We start from the raw sequence: 22,963 nt of genomic DNA, 5'->3' as shown, positions 1-22,963 counted from the left end.
CAAGACGTACAATAACCTATACACTGAACACAGGTTAAAGTTAAGCAGGTTACAGTGAAGAATACATTCTTTTTTATTTTTTCTCTTGAACGGATAATAATACGAATGTCTCACTTTTAGCATAGATGAATAAACCTTCATACAATATTAAAATGATATTATTACATTAGGCCCCATACCAAATTCGTAAAATAATCGAGACAAGTTAAAGTTAACAGTTAACATTCCGTTACAAACCCCAGATTCCTGGCTTTAACCACTTATCTCTACGAAACTACGACACTTGGGTCATGATGGTACCCTACGGTGGTTAGCTTGATACTTAATAAGTACCTACCTAATATTTTGCCATAGTTATGATCTAACTAAAATTTTCTGTGTATGAGTCAGATGCAATACCGCGGATGTACAGGTTACATTGAAAATATCCTTGGACAAACTTCGTGCGTGAATATTGTTGTAAAAAAATATATAAGGCCCGTGCAATGTACATTTTAAAAGGTATTGTTTATGTTATTATATAGCATGATATTTTATTTACATAAATTGGTGCTTATAAAATCTGAAGAACTAAAACTGGAAGAGCGATGCTTTTGGACAAGACAGGTTACAGTGAAAAGTGCTACTCTTTATTTTTTCTAAATATAAGTATTAAATTTAAATAAAAATAATGACTTGGCCTCGATAAACATTGTTTTATTTTATCTAGATACATTTTTGTTTCATATGAAAAAGAGCAAATAAACATACATTCAATTCAAAAACTCGATGACAGGTTAAGATGCCACTTTTTTTAGAATTACTCATACATAGTTACAATACAATACAAATACTCTTTATTGCACACCTCATTACAGAAACCAATACAAATAATACAGGAAGAAGAGGTTAAACAACAGGCGGTCTTATCGCTAAATAGTTACTTTCGTTGTTAGATTGTATTTAAAAGTCTAGTAAACAAAGTAACGTAAGAGCCCATCAACGTGCACACTAGCGCCGCTGCTAAATAATCGTGATTATTTAAATTTAACGACAGGTATTTAAAAAAGGGGGCCGCTACGTACTGTATTGTGTATTTAAGTTCCTTTTGAATACATCAAACTAGTTTTTATGTTGCTGGATTCGTCGAACTAGGACCTCAAAACAAATACGGCCGTTTTAACTTTGGACGCATAGATTGACAAATCCAGCAACATAAAAACTAGTTTGATGTATTCAATAAATACCTGTCGTAAAATTTAAATAATCACGATTAATTAGCAGTGGCGCTAGTGTGCACGTTGGTGGGCTCTTAAACATTGCTACGTTTTCTTGATACATAACTCCTAAAAAAATGGGTCGAGTGTTATGCCAAATTTCATCGGCAATTTAAATTAATGTTCATAACTTCCTCGATGCAAGAGTGCACAGCCGGAAAGTTATCTTATGAATATTGAAACACATCAGTCGCATCACTGATGTGTGTAACATACGAGCAATATATTCAAATCTTGTTGAAATATGACTGTCAATATTTAACCGTTGCTAAGTGGCTATGTAGCACATATAGTCGTGTTACACTAGTTAAATCAATATTGAACTAAGGTTGTAATAGGATTATACGCAATTAAATGCAATCGGCTGTCCTCTTTTTTCAATAGTTCGTTTGTTACACATTGTAAATTAGAACTGAGAATAAAAGTATATATCTTTGTAGCGGGGAATACCTGCCTATTAATTATTATCGTATGAAGTGGTGACGAGGTAATATTGCACATACCCATTAACAGTAAATACTGTTAAATTCGCAAGATGGCTTAGGTGTCCTTATTCAGGATGACAAAATGTAGTCATTATTAAAATATTAATAGGGTACCAATGTTCAACTTAAGCTTGTCTCAGAGAAAATCATTATTTACGAAAGTTCTATAAAGGGATTATTGTATCATAAACTCGAATTATAGGTACAGAGATGTACAATCGCAGAGGTGCTCAAAAATGTAGGCGTAAAATTGCATGGCAACTTTATCAATGAATTAATTCATCATTTCATTTCTCCATGCAATTTCGCAGCTTACTGTACAACATGTGCCAATAATTAAGCAAAACGATGCATGGTAGGGTAAACCCTCCAGTGAATGAACACCCCCCAGTGAATGAACAAAATCACGTTTTTTGTCTAAAATAAGAAATATAGCAATTTCTACCACTTGTCGTATTTTTTTTCTTATTAACAACTCTATTTCCTATGCAATTTCAACCCCTGCTAAATTTATTTTCGACCAGTTTGAACGTGACTGGCGTTTAAAGTTTACGTATTTCTGGTTTTGAAGTTTTGTATGCAAAAATTATATCCCAGATAAGAACAGTGTACGTTTGGAGCAACATATGAAGTGCTTATTTAATGTTTACCTGTACAAAGTTTGGTTATTTGGTTAGATTAAGAGTTAAACCTTCTACAAATGTACACTTTGTCGACGTATTATGTGATTAAGTCTTTATTTTTTATAGTTCCAATACTGGCTTATCAAATGTTCTGAAACCAGTAAATGAACGGTGTGTTCATTTACTGGTGTCGTCTAGATATAATTTTTTTTCTAAATTTATGTGTAAACGAATTGGTATTGAGCTTGTTTTTTGTGATCCTGCATAGAAAATGATTCTGATTCTTTCAGCCAGTATTGGAACAAACAAAATTTCTATAGTCCATTTACTGGATTTTTCATGCCTATGTATGAACAATACAACATTTGGGGTGTTCATTTATAAGATTTCTACTAATTCTATGTTTGAACAATGTAACCACGAACAATGCAATGACAAGTTTATTATTTTAAGCATTATTTGCTAATCCTAACTTTTTTCATCAGAATATGCTGATTGTTTCTTGTTTTAAAGATTGATTCTCTTTTTCTTAATAATATGTAATAGGTTCTGGTGAATAACCATCATTTTATTACATTCTAATCTATTTGAAATCAATATGGAGGGGATAAAAATATATGAACGCTTTCGCTATACCTACTAAAATAGACCTGGAAACGTTTATAGTGTTAAAAATGTTTTTTTAAAGCTGATTAAAAATATCTAAATGATGTTCATTCACTGGATTTTGCGGTGTTCATTCACTAGTTTTTATGTTCATTCATTAGGTTTTTGGGTACTTTTTGATTAATTCTGCTATAACTCAAAAACTATGAAAGTAATAAAAAATCGCAGAAATTACTTTCTTATTTATTAAATGAGGATTCATTAAATTGCAGATAATTATTGAAATTATTAATGAATGCTGAGAAATGATTTTTCAAACTTGGATAATTCCTTAAGTGTTCATTCACTGGAGGTCTTACCCTATACTGATTTAAATTTCATTTATACTTGGTCTCATAACGTTTGGAAATAGCAACACCAGTCGTGAACATCGCGAAGATGATTTGCTACGATGTAACCGTGATCCATCAAACGCATCTTTTTATTGTTGTTGTTTTTTGATAGCGTAATGGCGTCCGTCTGGCACATTTCGAACATATAATTAATACGCATTTCGACAACCGTCGGTTGATCAACATTCCTTCTCCATGTCTTTGGCATCGTTATGTATTACATTAAATGATTGCGTAATTTAGAGTACTTTTGTGCTTCTAATAATATGGAGATTAATAGAGTTAGCTAAATGATCAAATTCAATCCGCAAGAATGAAGACGTTGCATAAGAATAAACATGAACAATAGCTTGCACATTTGGCGCCAAAACAATTGAATGATAATAATGAAGAGCAATTGTTCTCTTTCTAATTTTACCGATTTCCGGTAGGATAAGGTCAAATGCACACCCCACGCAATTTCTTCAACAAATAAATATATTATGTAAGAACCGCTGTTCTCAAATTCGAATCTACTAATATTGCCTTTGAAAAAAACATAGAAAATATAATCTAGTTTGACCAGAATACATATTTAAATTAGTTCAGATCATTTTAATAGATTCCTTAGCTTGATTGAATAACAAATTTCTAAATTGTCAAAACTTTCGCACTATATTTCTGCACAGGCATATATTCAACTCATAACACCCTCTTACTGCCTAAGTTGTTATGCGTATTGACGGCTGTATGCATATAATCTAACTTACATCACCAAATATGCAAATAGCTTAGGCGTTATTGTACCATTCAAAAATGTTATTAGTCCGTTCGGAAATTATCTCTCCACATTTGTTTCATCTAATTAATTTCAGTGTTTAAAATTGCATAACTTCTTTTGTTTCACGAACGCGCGGCAATTTCACCGCCCGACGCGCAACGGTATGAGAGTTCCCGTCATTGTTTTTGGATTTCGATTAACTCTGACTAGTTGGGTGCCTTTGTAATATTTGTTTTATGATGATAAAATGACCCAGTTAATCTCTACTGTAGGAAAATCTTATTTAGGGTTCCTTAGGAGAAATGTAAGCCTTTTTGCTTATTCTACACTGATCTTTAAGTATCTGAAGTTCTTAAACGTCCGAAGAAATCTTTAACTTATTTATCCGTTTATAAATTTGAAACTTATTTACCTATATGTTAAAACTTACAGTTGATTACTAATACTCTACTCGTAAAAATTATGTACAATCGAACAAACTGATTTGTGACCCAAAATAGAATATTTTCACAGTAATACTTTTACTTTTTTAATCAATGTAACGCCAATAACGTAGTAAATGTGAAAAGGTTTCACAGTGGGTCAGGAATCAAGTTGTTTGATAGTACTTAGGTACTGTAAAGTTTGTATAACAATCCTCTACAATACCTACTGTTTTTTTTGTTATTTAATTGTATGACATAGGGTGAACATAATAAGTACATGGTTTAATATTATTATTTTGTTTTTCAGTTTGTTCTTTATGGAACAAATATCAAAAATTTGATACGGAACCCTCAAGTATAGGGTTTCGAATTGTATTCAGATTAGACCGGTTCTGTTTTTATAATAGTCATTCATTTATTCATGACAGGTGCGTTAGTGTCGAGAGCTTGTGCAAATTATGTAATTTATTTGATAATGATAAACAACAACAGTTCAGTGGTATTCAAAACTTGAAATAATTGTTGTGTGAAGCTTTTGTAGGCTTAGAGCATTTAGTAACTGGAGATGTCATCGCTGTCATTTTCTTTACGAAACAGTCTGCCGATTTTTGCGGGGGAGGGGACGTCAAGTGTATTGCTATTTCTACATGATTTGTACGTAACGTACAAATAGCCATGTCAGTCCATACAAAAGTTTGCACAATTGTGCAAGTTTTTCGGCAGAGGGGTAAGCTGTTAATGCCCACTCTAGTTATTAAATGCTCTAAGTTTGTAGGTAGTGTGAGTCTTCCAAATCGGAGTTCGAAGGTTGAGAGGTTTGACTTCTTCAATACGTTCAAGCGCGTATTAATCATTTAATTATTGTGTCTTGTGAATTATAAATGATGACGAAATAAAAATGATTGATTGATTGATAATTAATTGACCTGTATATGCCCACTGCATGGTCATAAAGAAACATAATACTTTTCTATATGGAAAAGTGAATGAACCTCGATAATCTTACTAGAGATCATGGATATATGTATAATATACTCGTATACCTATACCTTTATCTGAATGGGGTATTATCTAAGTATAAAAAGGGACCTTATTTTTGATGGCGCTTACGCCGCACAGCGTCATGCGGCATTGTATTTATATCGGAGCATCGTTAATAGGGTATTTTCCTACTAGTCAAATCAGTTACTTTTTAGAACTGTCAAAACGATTTGCTAATATAGAATTTACTTATATCAAAGAGAATAGATAGTATAGAGGGGTCCTGTCATAGTAAATTTTGTAGTCACAGTAAATTTACTGCCATCTATCGACACACGACTAAAACTCAGAATGAAAACGTATAAAATTATAAAAAAAATGTATATATGTGGATAAATGATTTTATTATTTTTATATCATTTTGACCCATGTTCATTCACTGATATCTATGTGTTAAAATTGTTAAATATGAAACGGTGTCGTCACGCCATCTAGCCGACCATAGGCCAAAGGTGTGTGCGCCATCTATCCGAGAATGACTTTTTCTTGATTTCCGAGGCACGTTTTTTCCTTAGACTTTATTCATCTTATACGAAGTTACATATGTCTTTGCTTATATGAAACATTACATCGTGACGTCACGGTCAACTCACCTACTTTTTATATTTCTATCCGATTTATTAAATAGAACTTGTGTTTAAAAATAACTTGTGTCTGTTTTTCTAATACTTATCTTGTGCTTTATTTCATGCATGGTTTAAAATAATTTATTTTAAATACAGTATAATACCCTATTGACAATAAGGCCCGTTTTCATAGATAACGTCACAAATGTACTTATGTAAAAACTCATCATCACAGTTCATCACACAGATAATCAAGCCAAGTCCGCTGAGTAAGGTCAGAGAGCGCGTGATTAACACTTTTCACGTTAACCGCGTTATTAGAGATCGTAGGAAACTTCGCCTGAGCCGAGAGATAGGCGGAAATTAAACATGGCGACCTACGACCCGGTCATGATTGTATTTGGACCACAAGACCACATGTATGGGGAAACCAAGTATAGAATAACCATCCATCGATATAAAAATTATAGATAATATTTTTACTTAACGGAGTAGTACTCGTATCCATAAGCAAGGTATTTTATATAAACGTTGAGATCTGTCTGACAGATGTGTCTGGCCGACAAATCTGTCCATGTATGTAATTATTTTAAGGAGGAGCAAATTTATTTGATTTATTTAAATGTAACTTTTTAATCAACTTTTGGTAGCCAGACTTTACATAGAGAAGAAAAGACATCAACGACCAGCCAACCTGATAGATTTTTGACATGGCGCTTACAAACTTCACTATATTTTGCAAGTATAGGTACTTGCAAAATACAATAAAGTATCGCGTATTATTAGTTTCGCGTCTCTTTATTTAGCACAGACAAATAAAAAAGGCAAATTATTCTGCATTTGCGCGAATACGTATAATTATATAATCTTAAAATTTAAAGAATTAAAATCCCATTATAATGTACCTATTGACGACAGTATTACAAAAAAATCAGATACCCTTATTTTATAAGCTTTTACATAAATAGTAAACTCATTAAAAGCAGTATAACGTCTTTTTGGCAAGGGAAACTTCGCAAGGATAGTTACATAATAAGCAATTTAATAAACCGGTCAAGTGCTTGGCGGTGCAGGGTGTTGTAGTCCATAGGTACCTACTTTAAACTCGTAAAGCCCAATATGCAATGCATTGTACACTCCGTTTCAATCTAATTAATTTCTTTCATAAACTAAGTAGCATATCTTTTGTTTCATTGCTTTTTAAATCAACCAAATTCATCCCCATTGACTGAACAAATAAAGGAGAGCTTTATCCACGTGATAAAATAGTGTAACTGACACTGTCATTATCACACTGTCCCGTAGACAAATACGAACATCATATACCAGTGTACCTGGTGTATATGGAACAAGGAGTCCCACTTTATATTGATGATACTCTCCAATTGACCTATATTTTGTGCAAACAACTTACTCAGTGCCGACAGCTAATTATAAGCTCGTTACTAAACACATTAACATCGTCTGAACAGTCGGTAAAGCAAGCCGAGCCGACGTCTGGCCCAACTTTATGCAAATAAATCGAAAGCGCCACTGACTACATTGCAGTTTGTTTGACGAAATATGGTGCGTCGTTATTCGTTAATATCGATAGCTTGTACTATTAAACTAATATAATATATGAAAAAATTTAAAATTACAGTTTTAAAAATAGCTTATGCAATCTCTTATGAATACGATATGTATTAATACATTTTATCAGTTATACAATAAATCATTCATCACATTAACACTTTACATAAATTCAAGTTGTTTGATTTCGACGAGCGTATATTTCTTTGATTTTCAGTCGTAGGAAAAAAACCCATTTGCTTTTGATTGCTGAAACTAAAAGCAATCGCTGCTTTGTCGAGGAAATTATCATAGTTCGTTTGTTCGAGAAAAACGCTAGTGGACGGAATAGCCCCTATGACGGAATTAGCCACATTGACCTCACACGATTTTTGTGTCAAGTTACAATAATAAATTGAGGTAATAAAAAATTAAGCAATAGAGTCAGATAAAATTAACTCTGCAATGGCATTTGCGATGACAATGTATAGCAATGTCATCATTAATGTCAAATGAAAATATGACGTTTATAATCACAGTCATTCACTTTGTTTTGTTTAAGTCGGTGCAAAGTTAGCTTAAACGGTTGCTACGTAGGTATCTTATTTTTGACATACTTGAATTTTTTAGCCAAAAACGTTTAATTAAACGTCTTTTGAAAATATTATATTCTTCTCTAATGTTAAGTAAAGTAAGCAGTAAAAGTGAGTTTGTTAGAAGGTAAGTAATCATTATTGTAAAGAGTCAAAAGTTACTACATATATAACTTTATTCTAATTATTATTGTTATATTCTGTCCATACACTTAAAAAACTACACGTAAATTACGTGATTTTGTGTGGAAATTTCTATTAAAATTGATTCGTTTTATTGCTCAAAGGGATAACAACTTTGTATCTATCCATTCTATGCCTAACGCTAGTGTAGTTTGTACAAACGTACATGTACATACCTAACTGAAACACTGTTCAACGGTTTTAACGATGAATAAAAATATAACAACTTATTTCATTTGTGAAATTCAATTAATATGCCATCGTAAAAACACAAAACTGCTAAGAAATTGCTAGTGAAAGTGTGCACCATAATCAGTCGCACATCCTCCGCGGCTCTGCCTGTGTGAGTGATTCTGGCCGGCGATCGCGGGCGCATCTCGTGAACATTTCCGAGGTATAAAAGAAGCGAACATAGTCTTACGCGGATCCATTGCTTTGCCCACCGGTACACCGGCCATATACCAGACACACAGTGCATGTATGTGAAACGTATAACATAGAAAAAATAATCCAATTCATAATTACCTTTATTTCATTCATGGTCAAACTAATAAAATTAAGCCACAATAATAATCCCGTTAGGGTATTCCAAAAACTAGAACTGTAACTAGTGTAGTGACGTGATAGTGTTGTGATTTGTGACGTGACGGATGACAGACTAAACGGTTTGTTTTCTTTTGACAGAAGGCGAGTGACGTCGACGCAAGATGCGGTGGTTTGCGCTGGTAAATACTTTTATTTAAACATTGCAACCACATGTATTCATACTGACCTCAGACTACTCTGCTTTGTCCTACTTTATTACCTAAGTCCTACCTAAGGGGTTGTGCACAAATCACGCGAGGTGTTTTCGGCTACTTTTTGATCCCCCCCCCCCCTCCACCTTGGTGATATTTGGTGAGGTTTTTGGCTACCCCCCTCCCCCAGATAGTAACGTTAACTGTGTATTTTTTGAAATTTTTCCATCCGACCGGTCAAGGCCACGCGCTTCAAAATTTCGTAAAATAGACTCGCTATTTTGAAGTGCGGAGTGAAGATTTATGTTTAACGACACCGAGAAAAAGTATCTACTCACGTGGTAGGTACCTTTTCTTAGTTTCCTTCACTGTAGAAAAATACACGTGAGGTCTCCTTATACACCCCCTCCCCAACGTGATCTGTCGTGATTATTTCGCGACCCCCCCCTCCCTATCGAACCTCGCGTGATTTATGCACAAGCCCTAAGGACAGTGATTTGGGGGCCTAGCCAACATGACAACGTTGATAGAAAACCCCAATATAAGCTTAAATAGTGAGTAGACTGGAATGACAGAATACTACGAAATGTCACGTGGCTATTACGTGACATTTCGTAGTATCTGTCATTCCGATACATTTTTTCTATTCGTTTGGCATTTGTCATCTTGGCTAGACCCTCTGGTCATCTAAATAATGGTGGAATAACAGATAACCTTTTAACAGCCTGGATGACTCCTGGCTCTACATTAACCATTAATTTGTCCATTCAGGCATTTATCCCCACTAATACTAGTATCATTTGTACTTGTTAATCATTAAAGATTTAACTAACCTTACTAACCTATCAAATAAGTCTGCATGCTTGCTTACTGCTAATATATGTGTTGTTATGAATAGTTATAAATTGTTGTCTTATAAGTCAAATTTTTGTAATTTCTTTAGACAATAAATATACTCTTTAAATCGAATATTACAAATTCAAAAGTAACTCTGACTGTGACGGCTGTTACCTCTTCATGTTTAAAACGCTGAACCGATTGAGATAAAATATTATATGGAGATAATATGTAGTCTGAGTGAAATGGACTCGATTACCTACTCTTTAGCAAGCTGTAAGCTACAAGTACCTTAACTATTTGCAAGATATTTCCTGCTGTCTAAACGACGGCTTAAACCTAATTACTAGACAGTAACCAGTTGCACCACTAGTAACATCCAACACTACTATTACTTCACTACAAATGCCATGCGATATTACGTTTAATGAACTATAAGTTCCTTGTTTTGAAACTATCTTGCACTCAAAGCGCGATTCGTAATGGCTCGCGTCGAAGATTAGTGAATAATAAAGATTGGTAGTCTCTTGGTGAACTGGCGTTTCTACCTTAAGAGTAAAGTGGACGACCGCGCGCGACCGCTTCTGTACAATACATATACCTACTAACGAAGTCCCGATATTCCTCTCTGAATTTTAACATTATCGAAATAGTTTCGCGCAAGTTGATGTATATTTACTACAGCCCTTCGTTTGATTTTTTCAATTAGTCACATTAATTACAAGAGTTTCTAATATTATTATATTATAATATGTAATAATAAATCGAAAAGAGCCAAACGAGGGGGTATAGCTATAGTAAAGTTAATGTAGATCAAATTGGGTAAAAACATATTTTCCATAATGTCAATATCCAGAGAGCAAAATGGGTAGTACGTTTGTATGGAGTAACGGTCATCCATTATGCTGTTAATCGTAAATGGCGTTACATTCGTGTGGTCCAGTTTCGTATATTGTATGAGGTGCTTTGACCTCTGTGGAACTGTTTGACTTATGTTTTAGTAGATCTATGACCTATGTATAGGTCTCGGTCAAATGTGCCAAAAGTATTGTTAACAAACAAACTTATATCGACCCTAGTTTTAGTACCAATCACTTAAAATAATCTAGCTGGTTCTTCTTTACCGGTTGCTGGTTACCTTAGTATTCAAACTTGTGCTTTTATAGGTACTTACTAGCCGTCCTTATAGACTACGGTACACTCAAACGTTTAGATAATAATACCTCACTTGGCATGTGGTTGCGGAGATTAACAGTCCTTAATTTCAATGTCTCTGTTTCGATTATGGTTCACTGTACGATTAACATCTGTACTGTAGGTACTGATTGCGAGTCATCGTGATTGCGAGTTTTACATTAAAATATCACTGTCATTGTAAAAGACGGGCTAGATTTGATGTGCATTGTAAATATACAATAAAATGGATTATGGCTTATAATTATCGGTACATGTTTTAGGCTTCCGTACCCAAAGGGTAAAACGAGACCCTATTACTAAGACTCCGCTGTCCGTCCGTCCGTCCGTCCGTCTGTCACCAGAGCGGCTACCGCGAAAACCGAAATTCGCAAATTGCGGGGATCTTTCTCTTTTACTCCAATGAAGGCGTAATAAGAGTGACAGAGAAAAATGCCCGCAATTTGCGAACTTCGATTTTCGCGGTTATAGCCCAGGCTGTATCTCACGAACCGTGATAGCTAGATAGTTGAAATTTTCATAGATGATGTATTTCTGTTGCCGCTATAACAACAAATACTAAAAAGTACGGAACCCTCGGTGGGCGAGTCCGACTCGCACTTGTCCGATTTTTTACAATCATGCATCTGGAAATGACCTGAAGTGCACCTTTAATTAAACATTATTAAAAACCGGGCAAGTGCGAGTCGGACTCGCGCACGAAGGGTTCCGTACCATAATGCAAAAAAAAAACGAAAAAGAAGCAAAAAAAAAAAACGGTCTCCCATCCAAGTACTGACCACTCCCGACGTTGCTTAACTTTGGTCAAAAATCACGTTTGTTGTATGGGAGCCCCATTTAAATCTTTATTTTATTCTGTTTTTAGTATTTGTTGTTATAGCGGCAACAGAAATACATCATCTGTGAAAATTTCAACTGTCTAGCTATCACGGTTCGTGAGATACAGCCTGGTGACAGACGGACGGACGGACGGACAGCGAAGTCTTAGTAATAGGGTCCCGTTTTACCCTTTGGGTACGGAACCCTAAAAAGTAAATTAATTAAGGAATGTATAAGTTTATACCTACTTAAGTTTTTTATTTTATATATCTTATAAGGCAAAACCAATAATTAAAAGAAAACTCTGGTTATTTAAAATACTTACCTAGTTACTCTCTATATATTAATCTTTCCATCTTATCTGAGAATTACAGTATCTCTATACAGCCTTTGTTGGACACTTGGATCGTTTAGTTGGTCCATTTGGCCCATAGATGTAAGTAAATTGAGGTAGATATGGTACCAGGCGCACGATCGTGAGCCATTAAATATAGGTTCCGGAACCTATATTTAGTTAGTCGTATGGGTGACGCCAACCTGTCAAGTTGTCAAAATCGTTGGATCAAATTTTAGTTTTGTCAACTATGAACGTCACACGTCTACATAAATAAAAGGTCATTGATTTGGCCAGCCAAATCTAAGCCTTTTGATGATATCACTAGAAATAAATGATTTATGAATCCGGCTGGGGGCCTTGTGAGACAGAAAGGGGGCGCAGAAGGCCTTATATAAAAGAGGGGGCATAAAAATCTAATATTTGCACCAGAAGGGTGCATCTGGGGTTCGTGACACTTTTGAAAATTCTTTTTAAAAAACCACGTTCGGAATGACAATTTGGCAAATTATGAAACATCTGATTTTGTATCGATGTTGCTGTAGGTAACCTTTCAGAATATGACCTAATGTGCTCTTCATCAACGAGAAAAGCAAGGTTGGGACACTGCGAACACGCACACAATATCTCGTTATTTCCAACAAAACAAAAGACTAACAGCCACACGAAACCTCATTAATTCGCATTTAGCTTCGCATCGTAAGTACATACCCAATTCACAAAGTAATTTGTGTCATTTATGAATTTGACGATGTTCCTTGACTTAGCCTAACTCTTACCTTTACCTACTAGTGACTAGGGCCCTATTAAAAGACTACAATTCTGAAGAATATCAGAAAACAATATTGATTGCGGACTTGAAGGACTCTACCCACATTAGGTGGGATTCAGGCTGGAAGTTTCGCAACCCCGTGGATCCACCGTTTAACTTTCTCTAGATTAACTGTAACCTGCTCAATAAAAGCCGACTCGAATTTATTGAGGAAGTCGCATTGTATTACGCCTGACTTGGCCTTTGTGGGGTAACTCTACACTAGACATGTGTCGTTCGCGAGCGAGTGATTCAAATGAACTGTATCTTTTGATTGAACTAGCTCACTCTTCAACTCAGTACAGATTTGACTAGCTCATTTCGCTCAGTAACTCTTTTATATCGGTGTTACTTGCTCGCTCTTTCCCACTCATGATCGAATGAGCGGGCCCAGCCAAACGAGTGAGACGATGCGGAGTGACGGTTTCGGAGCGTTTCGGATGAATTCGGAGGGTGCCGGGAAAACATGGCGGGATCCGTACCGTGTGATTTGCTTTCTTCGTCGCACTTATGGCTGTGCGTATTATATAACCATCCCATTTACGCACTTTTATGTACAGAGTACTGTTGGATGTCGAGAGAGCAGACTACGGCTGTCGTTTGTTGACCAATTTTAGTTTAAGATTTAATTGACGGGCTTAGGTAGTGTAATTAATGTAATGATAGTCTAATATTTTTATGAAATGTACACTATATAGTATCAGATTTTCATCATAATTGCCAATCTAGATTAGAGGGGTTTATGTTTAATATGAGGTACGTTTAGGAGAAACTTTGTTTTTCCCTCGTTTTATTATTAACCTAAAAAATCTAGATTGACAGTCCTAAGCCTGTCCAAGTATGAAGGAAAATCTGCTTAATATGTATATTGTAGTAAATGTATGTATAGTATAGCTTATATAACACTAATAATGCATATTTTTTAACGATCAAGTGCGTAGGTAATACAAATCAAACCAAACAATTCAATCAATCTGATTGATTGACATCTCTCTCTCTACTCACTATTTAATCTACAGATCTACTGAGCGAAATGAGCTAAATGAGCTAAATGAGTGATATATATCACCGCGAGCGAAAGATATGAATCACTCTTTTCAACTCAGTGAACGATTATGCGCATCTCTACTCTACACGCAGAATCACAGATTCTAAAAGATGAGGCAATTTGAGTATAATTCGTAAGTCAGACGTAGTGTAGGTATACTGTAAACGTAAGAACATTTTATATGATGGTATAAATCTCCATGACATTATCACATAACTACACTTTACGTTGGTCGAGCGGTGAACATGCTTTTGAATACCATAAAAATAAGATAACCTAAAAAACATTCCGTAACAGACGTAATGATGAGGAATCTCGATCTTATTTACATATCACTAGAAACCCTAATTGTAATCGCAAAATAATTATGTAACATTTATGTAACACGTATGGCAATGTTTTAGTGAGGTAGTTTATCACGAGATCCTGAGGTCGTGGAAAGCGAGGGTCGCGACTCGCGCCGAGAAAATGGCGTTTGCGTAACAGCTGCGCTATTCAAATCGCTTGCTGAACGCGTGCGAACCGAACGCTCATGTCAATCAGCATAAATACGCTTTCTGATCACGTACAACTTTTATGGATATCGGGGCCACGGTTACAATGGTTGACTTCAGCGTTTGATTCTCTAGCATTTGGTGAGAAATTGTCGAGTTGCTTTGAGATAATCGCGCGCGCATCGCGAGAACATCGATTATTATGTTACTTTATGAGCTTTTAAAACAAATGTACCTCTTGCAAAAATAATTGGAACAAAATAACAATGGCATTTCTTTTCAACTGCAGGAAGTTAGAATATTTATGATTTTATGTAACTATGCGAATTAGCCTATTTATTTTGCACGCTCGGTAGTTAGTGTGATTTGCCGTATTGTAACATATTAGGTGTCGTTAGATTTGTATTAATTATGGAAGTATCATTAGCGTATAAGCGTCGTGTAAAGAAAATCGAATATAGTTTTAGAAGTGAAAACTTCTTTAGCGGCGCTGGGCACTTTTTGAGGTGGGGAGAAATGATAAACTCGAGACAGCGTAAGGTGATCGTAAGATTTAGATGGCCACTCATTTAGATGGCATTTAAATCAATAAAGAAAAACTCAATGACATTACATGAAAAGGGTTCTAATCTTGTACGGGCTGAAATACGAGGATCTCACAGTTACATTCTAACTTTATATCACTCAAATATAATTCAGTAAAGCTACATCTTGATGAAATCGCTAATAAAAGTGAACTCTAGTAGTGGTGAATAAAACTCAAAATATGATTCATGACCAAATATATTTAGATGCGAGGTCTGCAAGGTAACTTTACAATTTCTATTCGAATTTTAAACAATTAAAGCTACAAATTTGAATTTCGAATTTTAAACAATTAAAGCTACAAATTTGAATTTCGAATTTTAAACAAGCTCACTGACCAGCAATTTCGGAACTAAAGGTTTTCAATAGAAAGGAGGATGGGATTATACATAGTGCTGCAGACATTTTGGACTAGTCATTGAGTTTTCACTTCTGTCGGCACTCCTGGAGTGCAAACCCGTCGTTTTTTTTTTGAAAGACAATTGCGGCACGCAATTGAAATGCTCTCACTTGTCATAATTGCTTATACGGTTACGAAAAGAAAAGTTTTGCAACATTGGCTAAGAAGATTACAATTGAGTATTAAATTTATTGAAGAGATTCAAAAGGATGCGACATGTATTACTGTAGCAACTTTCTGTATTTATTCGGTCAGGATATTTTATTTTCGTCTTTACGTAACAACCTCAATAAATGTGACAGGCAGGTATTGGTTAGGTTGCATTATTTTTGAATTATATACTTAAATTTAGAGTTTTTGCCTCTTACAATCTAGAAGAAAATCATGAGCTGTAACATTATATACCGGGTGTGGCCTGTAATATGAGCAAAAAATTAAACAGTATGCTGTACTCCTCATACTGACCAACATTTGTTCAGCGACTTTTAAAAATAACTTGGGGTTTGATTTTTAATACACTTTAAAGTTTATTCTAAGACGCAATGTATTGCGAATTTTGTTATGTTTAAGGCGTGACAAGCAACGTCAATCACAATGATATGGCGTGGCGATGGCGTCCATTGAAGATAATATTTATTTTGTATGAAAAATAGGGAGTCTAAATTCTTCATAATTTTTAAAAGTTGTAGAACAAAAGTGTCACCGTTTGATAGGGTGTTTCATTTTTCCGAATTTTCGATTTTCATCTGACTTTGCTCGAATTCTTGTTCTAACTGATAAAAAAATATTATACGTTAAAAAAAATTAAAATCGGTCAACATTTAGAGGTTGCACAACATCAACAAAGATTTTTCAAATAACCAACGACTCTACATCGGAGGGTAGAAAATGGTTTAAGCGGCTACCATCAAAGCGGAGAGTAGTGTGATACTGAACCTTTTACATATAAATAAATTTTAAAATTAGTAGTAAACTTGGATTTTGGTTACTCGATAAATGTTCTAATTAAGATTTTTCAGTTTTTCCACCTGTTTCCAAAGGAAAAGTGCTTTTATCGTGTTTTAGACGCAAAATTCAGTTTTCTCATTCGATTTTAGTATCAGTTCATTATATTTTGTCATTTTAGAACATAGTTCATTTTCACGCAATGTATGGGGTTCTCACTCTACCTTTTCAACTTGTGCAACCTCTAAACGTTATTCGATTCTTTTGAAAATTGAAATAGATAGTTTTGAGTGTGGGGAGACTCCATTGGTGAGCAAAGTCAGGAAAAATATTACAACTTTTTTTTCTCCATACAAAAGTGAATCACCCTACCGTTTGAGGAGTACAATCTATGTTTTAATTATTTGCTCATGTTACAGGCCACACCCGGTATATTAGCGTGATCAAGAAATCTAGCCTTAATAAATATGAGCAATTTATTATGCACATTTCTTATTATCAGGACGTGAGATATTCTATTAAATTCACATTAAGACTTAGCACTTTCTTACTTAACTAGAAAAAAAATGTTTAAAGATTATTTTTGCATTATTTCAGATATTGGTGGTCGCTGCGTTATCTACAGCGAGCCCCGCTCCCGAACCCAAGAAGTACAAGCCTGAAGTTAAGGAAACCAAATCAAGTTCAAGTCTCACAAATGAAGAAAGGCAATTCCTGAGGGAGGTAGAAGAAAAATTCGGAATCAAGTCCGATGTGCCTGTGGACGAAGAGAAAAATAAGTCTGGCAATGAAACAACGAAACTGCCACCCAAAGGAGACTTACCTAAATTACCATTCCCTGCAGTTATTGCTATTGAAATAGTAAACGATACGGACTCAAAGGGAAAAGGGAAAAGAACCATCGATGCTAATTTGGGATATGGATACAGAACCAACACTGGTTATAGTTACTCCTATTTCGGAAAGCCACAAGAAAAAGGAAAATTCATGATATATCCATATTCGCAGGAAGATATTCCTCCAGCGCGTGGTAATGGTCAGAACAACCAATATACAACGGCTTCACCAAATGTAGAGATCCAGCCGTCACAGGCTTACGAGCTCGTTCCAGTTAAAGAAGAACAAACGAACTCTTATGAATACAAAAAACCCTCGACTGAGTTTAAATCTAACTATGAAAACGTGAAGGGATTAGAATCTCCTCCACCGCCGCCCTATAAACCATCGCAGTCTTCACCCTCTACTTTATACACAACATATAATGGAGATCATTTTTCCGGATTGAGTGGTCAATTTCCCTCAGTTATGCCTAACTTCTTCGTAGATTCATCTCAACTCCTCAAAAGCCCTCAGTACCAGAGTGCTGGCTTAACTTCAGATTACATCCGATCACACGGACCTCAACTAGAACAAAAAGTAGTTCCTGTGCTAGTTTTGAGAATCCCAAGCTCGTATCTTAAGAATCCATCAGCTGAGTTGTATGCTAACTTACCGCAAAACTATCCGATATCTCAGTATCTGAACAATGTTAATTTGCAAGACTTAGTCAATCAGTATTTTGCTAAGATTGGATATTCAATGGCCCCTCAAATTATGTCTTACAACCATTCGCCTTTATCAGCGCATGTATCTGCAGCAGCAGTTGCCGCGCCAGTCTCGTCTCCTGCGTCTCAATACGAACCCCAACACTATGCGAACCCGTACGTGCGACCATCTTATACCCAAGCAGATTACTCCGGAGTTCAATATTCCGCAGTTCAGCCTGTCATGGCTAAATATCCTTCAAAGTATTCTTCTCCTCAGTATTATATGATGCCAGCTCAAGCGGTTTACCAACAGCAGCCTGTGCAAAGCCAACAGTATGAGTACCAATACCAGTATGTTCAATCCCCAGAATCATATCAACAATATTACGTTGATAATGTTGATCCTGAATATCAGCAAATTTTAAGTCAAACCCATAGCCAAACAGCAGTAGACCAAGAATCTACCGTTCAACATGCTCCTACTCATGTACAGTACGAGGAATCGCAGACGCCTACCCAACAGCAAGCTCATGAAGTCCCCCAGTCTCCTCATTATAGACCACAACAGCTGCAGTCACAGCAATATGAAACAGAAGCAGAATATGAGCTACCTAAAGAAGATCATAAAGATGATGCTCCTACAAAAGTATCTGTGAGTTCCTACAGTACGCCTAAACCGCAATATGGAGCTCCTCAAGAACAGCAGCAGTATTACTCTCCTAAAGAACAAATTCAAAAGGAAACTATTGCAATTTATCCGTCATCTCCCAAGAGTCAAACGATACAAAGATACCAATTCGATCCTCAATCAGGTCATTCACAGAACTACTATTATCAAAAACAAGTTGGCGATGATTCTGCCAGCAAAACTATCGTCATCTCGGAGAATTATCCCAGCCAAGCTCACACGATCGCTACCGTTTTACCCTTCCACAAAACGACGCCAAAACCAAGCAAATCAAAGCAATCGGTGAACTACGTTACTCCTGAGCCATATTCTTCAAAATACCAGTCAAGATATAACATTATGGTTCCACAAACAGTTCTTGGAGGTGCAACTGCATCAAATGAGAAAGTATCCTATGTCAATTCTCACTCGTTACCCGCGCACTACCTTCGAAGTGGGTCACAATTAAACCTTGAAGAGGAGTACACAAGCGGGCACCATCACGTACCTGCTAGGAGTTCACAAAAGGCTCCTTCATTCCCAAGAAACTACCACAGTCAACCGAAGCGAATGGTGAAACAAGAGAACAAACCAGAGAGTTCACCGTCATCATCTTCTAGGAAACGAAATGACAAAAATGACAAAAAGAAATCATCGTAGAGTAGCAAGTCTCATGCCTATTTAAATGTTTAAATACTCCTGTAAATATAGCGTTAAATATAATAATAAGTTTTTTTACAGTTAAGTTGAGAATAGGTAGACAATACAATTTTAAAACAATTACTTGTAAACGATTGAAAAATGTGATACAGCAATTAATATTGATAGCGTGCCTTAATAATCATATTTGCACATGCAAATATCATTATTAAGGCATGCTATCAATAATATAAACTTCATCCGAAATCCGCCGCTGAGAAGTTACCGGCATCATACGAGTATACGAAATTAAGGCGAATAAATATTTGGTTAATAGTCTAGAATTATAAATCGGAAAAGAAAAATGCAATATTACTCATAGTATTTGAGAAAATTAAGCTGTTATTTATTTTATTACTATCAGACAAAATTGTTATGGCTGTTTCAGAGTGCAATATATTGAAATAAGGGTTCAATAAAATATTCCAATTAATAGAGTATCTTATTATCCTCTAATAATAGAATGTATCTGGTTAATAACGTTAATATAAAAGAGCCGAAGCGGGGTGTATGTATTCGTCAACTTGTTCGTACTCTCCTCATGAAGGTACCTAATAATCCATAGTGTCACATATTGTTATTATATTTTTAAACCATCTCCACTCCTGTAGAGTACTACAAATTAGGCAATTGTTGTTTCCCAAATATTCGCAACAGAGTTTATTTTAGACAACCATAATAAATAAAAAGATAAATGAATATTAGGTAAGTATTATTGGATCTTACATAAGCCGGCCTATATAGTCCCACAGTATGCTCTACCTACCCATAGGGCTTATGTTGTGGGTACTAGAACCCACAAATTATAACGAAATATAAAATCAGAATGGAAATATACATATAATTATTATAATTAATCTAAAGCCGTGTTTGTTTCTTACATAACTGCAGCGCCATCTGCATCAAGCTTTGCGCGTTTATCCTTAGGTTATAGGTTATAGGTTATCGCGGGCTTGTTTTCCGCAACTCGACGTCTATTATTGCGCCTATTTTGCGTGATGGGATGGCGGCACTATTCCTGCCAACCCAACTCCACCAAGAAGCCTAGCAGACCCTTTATGTTGCCGACGACTTCTGGGAGAGACCCCGGTGAGCCGAGGTGTTGTGCCCGGTATTTTGCCACCCCTGGGCATTCGAGAATGACGTGGGCGGCTGTCTCCTCTGCCTCCATGCATGCTCTGCAGAGGGGGCTATCTGTAACACGTAGGGTTAATAGGTGTTTGTTAAATGAGGCGTGTCCAGTTATTGCCCCAGCTAAAAGCCGGAGCTGTGGTCTCTTCAGCTGTCGAAGCCTCCGCGACAGATTGGGGTTGAGTGTCGGGAGGGCCTCCTTCGCCTGCCTGCATGTGCCCAGGTTAGACCAATATTGCTGGTGTTTTACCTTGGTGCTGTGTCGCAGCGTGTTCCGGAGCCAGGCATATGGCAGAGGTAGGATTGGCTCAGGTCCTGCCACCTTCAGTTCCGAGCCTCCTCTCGCCAGGATGTCGGCTGCATCGTTACCTCGTGAGTTGCTGTGTCCTTTGATCCACTGCAGAGTTATGCCATTGGTGGTATAGGTAAACCAGAACTTTGGGAGTATTGTCAAGAGGGCGCTCGTTTTGAATTTTATATAGCAACAATTTGTATAGTGGGGACAATGGAAATTGGCAGATGATTTTTGTTTTATTCCGACAACTTTAATAAGTGCGAAGTTTGATGTTTGGATATTTCTTCGGTTTTTACGCTATAAAATTCGTGAATTTTACGACGTATGACACATGAATCAAAATCATCCAAATCTATTTTCTTTTTTTATTTTCTTTTTTTTAGGTTTGGTCGTTTAATTCCGCCCTTACGCCCTTCGCTAGCAATCCGTGATACCGATGCATGCGATACACCTAATACACAAATCAAATTATTACAAGACATCAACCAAATCGTGACGACCTGACTATAGTGACATTTGTCCATAAGTTTGAAACTTACCCGTCAATTCAGGTGCTAATTTCGTTATGTTTTCTAATGGAAGAAATTTCTCTCCCGCACGTTTTTTTCCCAATGAATAACTATATACACTATTTACAACTTTTTTCTCTGTAAAATCTAAAACTTTCGCCATGATTATTGCAGTCTAATAATAATTCACACGAAACTAGACAAAGCAATGTTTACATTGTCAATATTGACAACTATCATAGAGGGTAGATGTTGTCTATTATTAAAATTGTTGCCATTGCTAGAAATTAGTACCAACAAATTTCCGTAACATGGCGCACCCTCAATAGATCCTGGTTCACCTATACATACCTCTGACAGAGCTTTGTGACATTCGTAAATTAGCCCTGAAGTGAAAGTATAACTTTGTAGAGCTTGTAGTACTGACCGACTATCAGAGAGTATGCGGATGGGGTAGTCCATTGCTTCCCTTGAGACGATTGCGTGTGCTGCCATTATAATGCCCATACATTCCGCCTGGAAGACTGTGTTATGGGCACCAAGTGGTGTCGAGATGTGTATGTTTAGGTCCTCTGAGAAAACCCCAGCGCCAGTGCCTGACCTTGTTTTTGATCCGTCCGTGAAGATTCTCAGCTCCCTTGGGTTGAGTCCTTCATGGGGTTCTTCGTGTAATTGTATTTTGTATTTTTTGTCGAAGACGAACTGCTTGGGTATCCTGTCAGTCACCGCTTCTATAAGCGGTTCCTTACCTATGGCCTCGTGGAGGATTTCGGTGTGTGGCACCCTAGGCGGTCTCCAGAGATTAGACTTTTTGAGACGTACCGCCGCAGCCAGCGCTTCTTGTTGTATGAAGAGGTGCAGCGGCGGCAGGCCCAGTAAGGCTTCCAGGGCCGCGGTTGGTGTTGTCCTCATGCAGCCCGTTGTCGCCATACAGGCCAACCTCTGGAGTCGTTGTAGTCTAGCCTCAACAGTGGATAGTTTGGTGCGTGGCCACCATACTATCGCGCCGTAGCTTATTATTGGTCTTATCACTGCCTGGTAAAGCCATAGAGTTAGCCTAGGAGTTAATCCCCAGGTTCTACCCACCATTCTACGACATTGCCAGAACGCGATTGTAGCTTTATCAATTTTGCCATTTAGGTGATTACTCCAATTCAGTTTGTTGTCAAGTATTACCCCTAGATACTTTACCTCTGCCGATAGTTGGAGTTCTGTATTGAACAGTTTGGGAAGGTGGTAGTTTCCCAAGTTGCGTTTGTTGGTGAACATTACCAGCTCCGTCTTGCGGGGATTGACTGTGAGTTCGTTGTTAACGCACCAGCGCTCCACGATGGCTAGTGCAGAGCGGGTAACATCGCATACCGTACCTGAGTGGTTGCCGCTTGTTAGTATCACTATGTCGTCAGCATAGCCGATTGTGTAATAGTGATTGTTGTTTAATGTTGTTATGA

At 36.5% G+C, this 22,963-nt stretch overlaps 1 protein-coding gene across 1 annotated transcript; it reads left to right on the top strand.

Annotated features, from left to right (window-relative positions):
- Nucleotides 1-9,122: 9,122 nt before the first annotated feature.
- On the top strand, nt 9,123-20,012 carry LOC134797152 (uncharacterized). The gene is made up of 2 exons (XM_063769401.1): nt 9,123-9,206; nt 17,283-20,012. Exons 1-2 carry the CDS (start codon nt 9,189-9,191, stop codon nt 19,536-19,538), a joined length of 2,274 nt encoding a protein of 757 aa, XP_063625471.1. The 5' UTR covers nt 9,123-9,188; the 3' UTR covers nt 19,539-20,012.
- Nucleotides 20,013-22,963: the final 2,951 nt, after the last annotated feature.

Source organism: Cydia splendana, chromosome 14 (assembly GCF_910591565.1).
Source record: "Cydia splendana chromosome 14, ilCydSple1.2, whole genome shotgun sequence".
NCBI classification, from domain to species: Eukaryota; Metazoa; Arthropoda; class Insecta; order Lepidoptera; family Tortricidae; genus Cydia; species Cydia splendana.
Note: the sequence above shows the minus strand (reverse complement) of the source record. Positions and strands in the feature narration are given on the sequence as shown.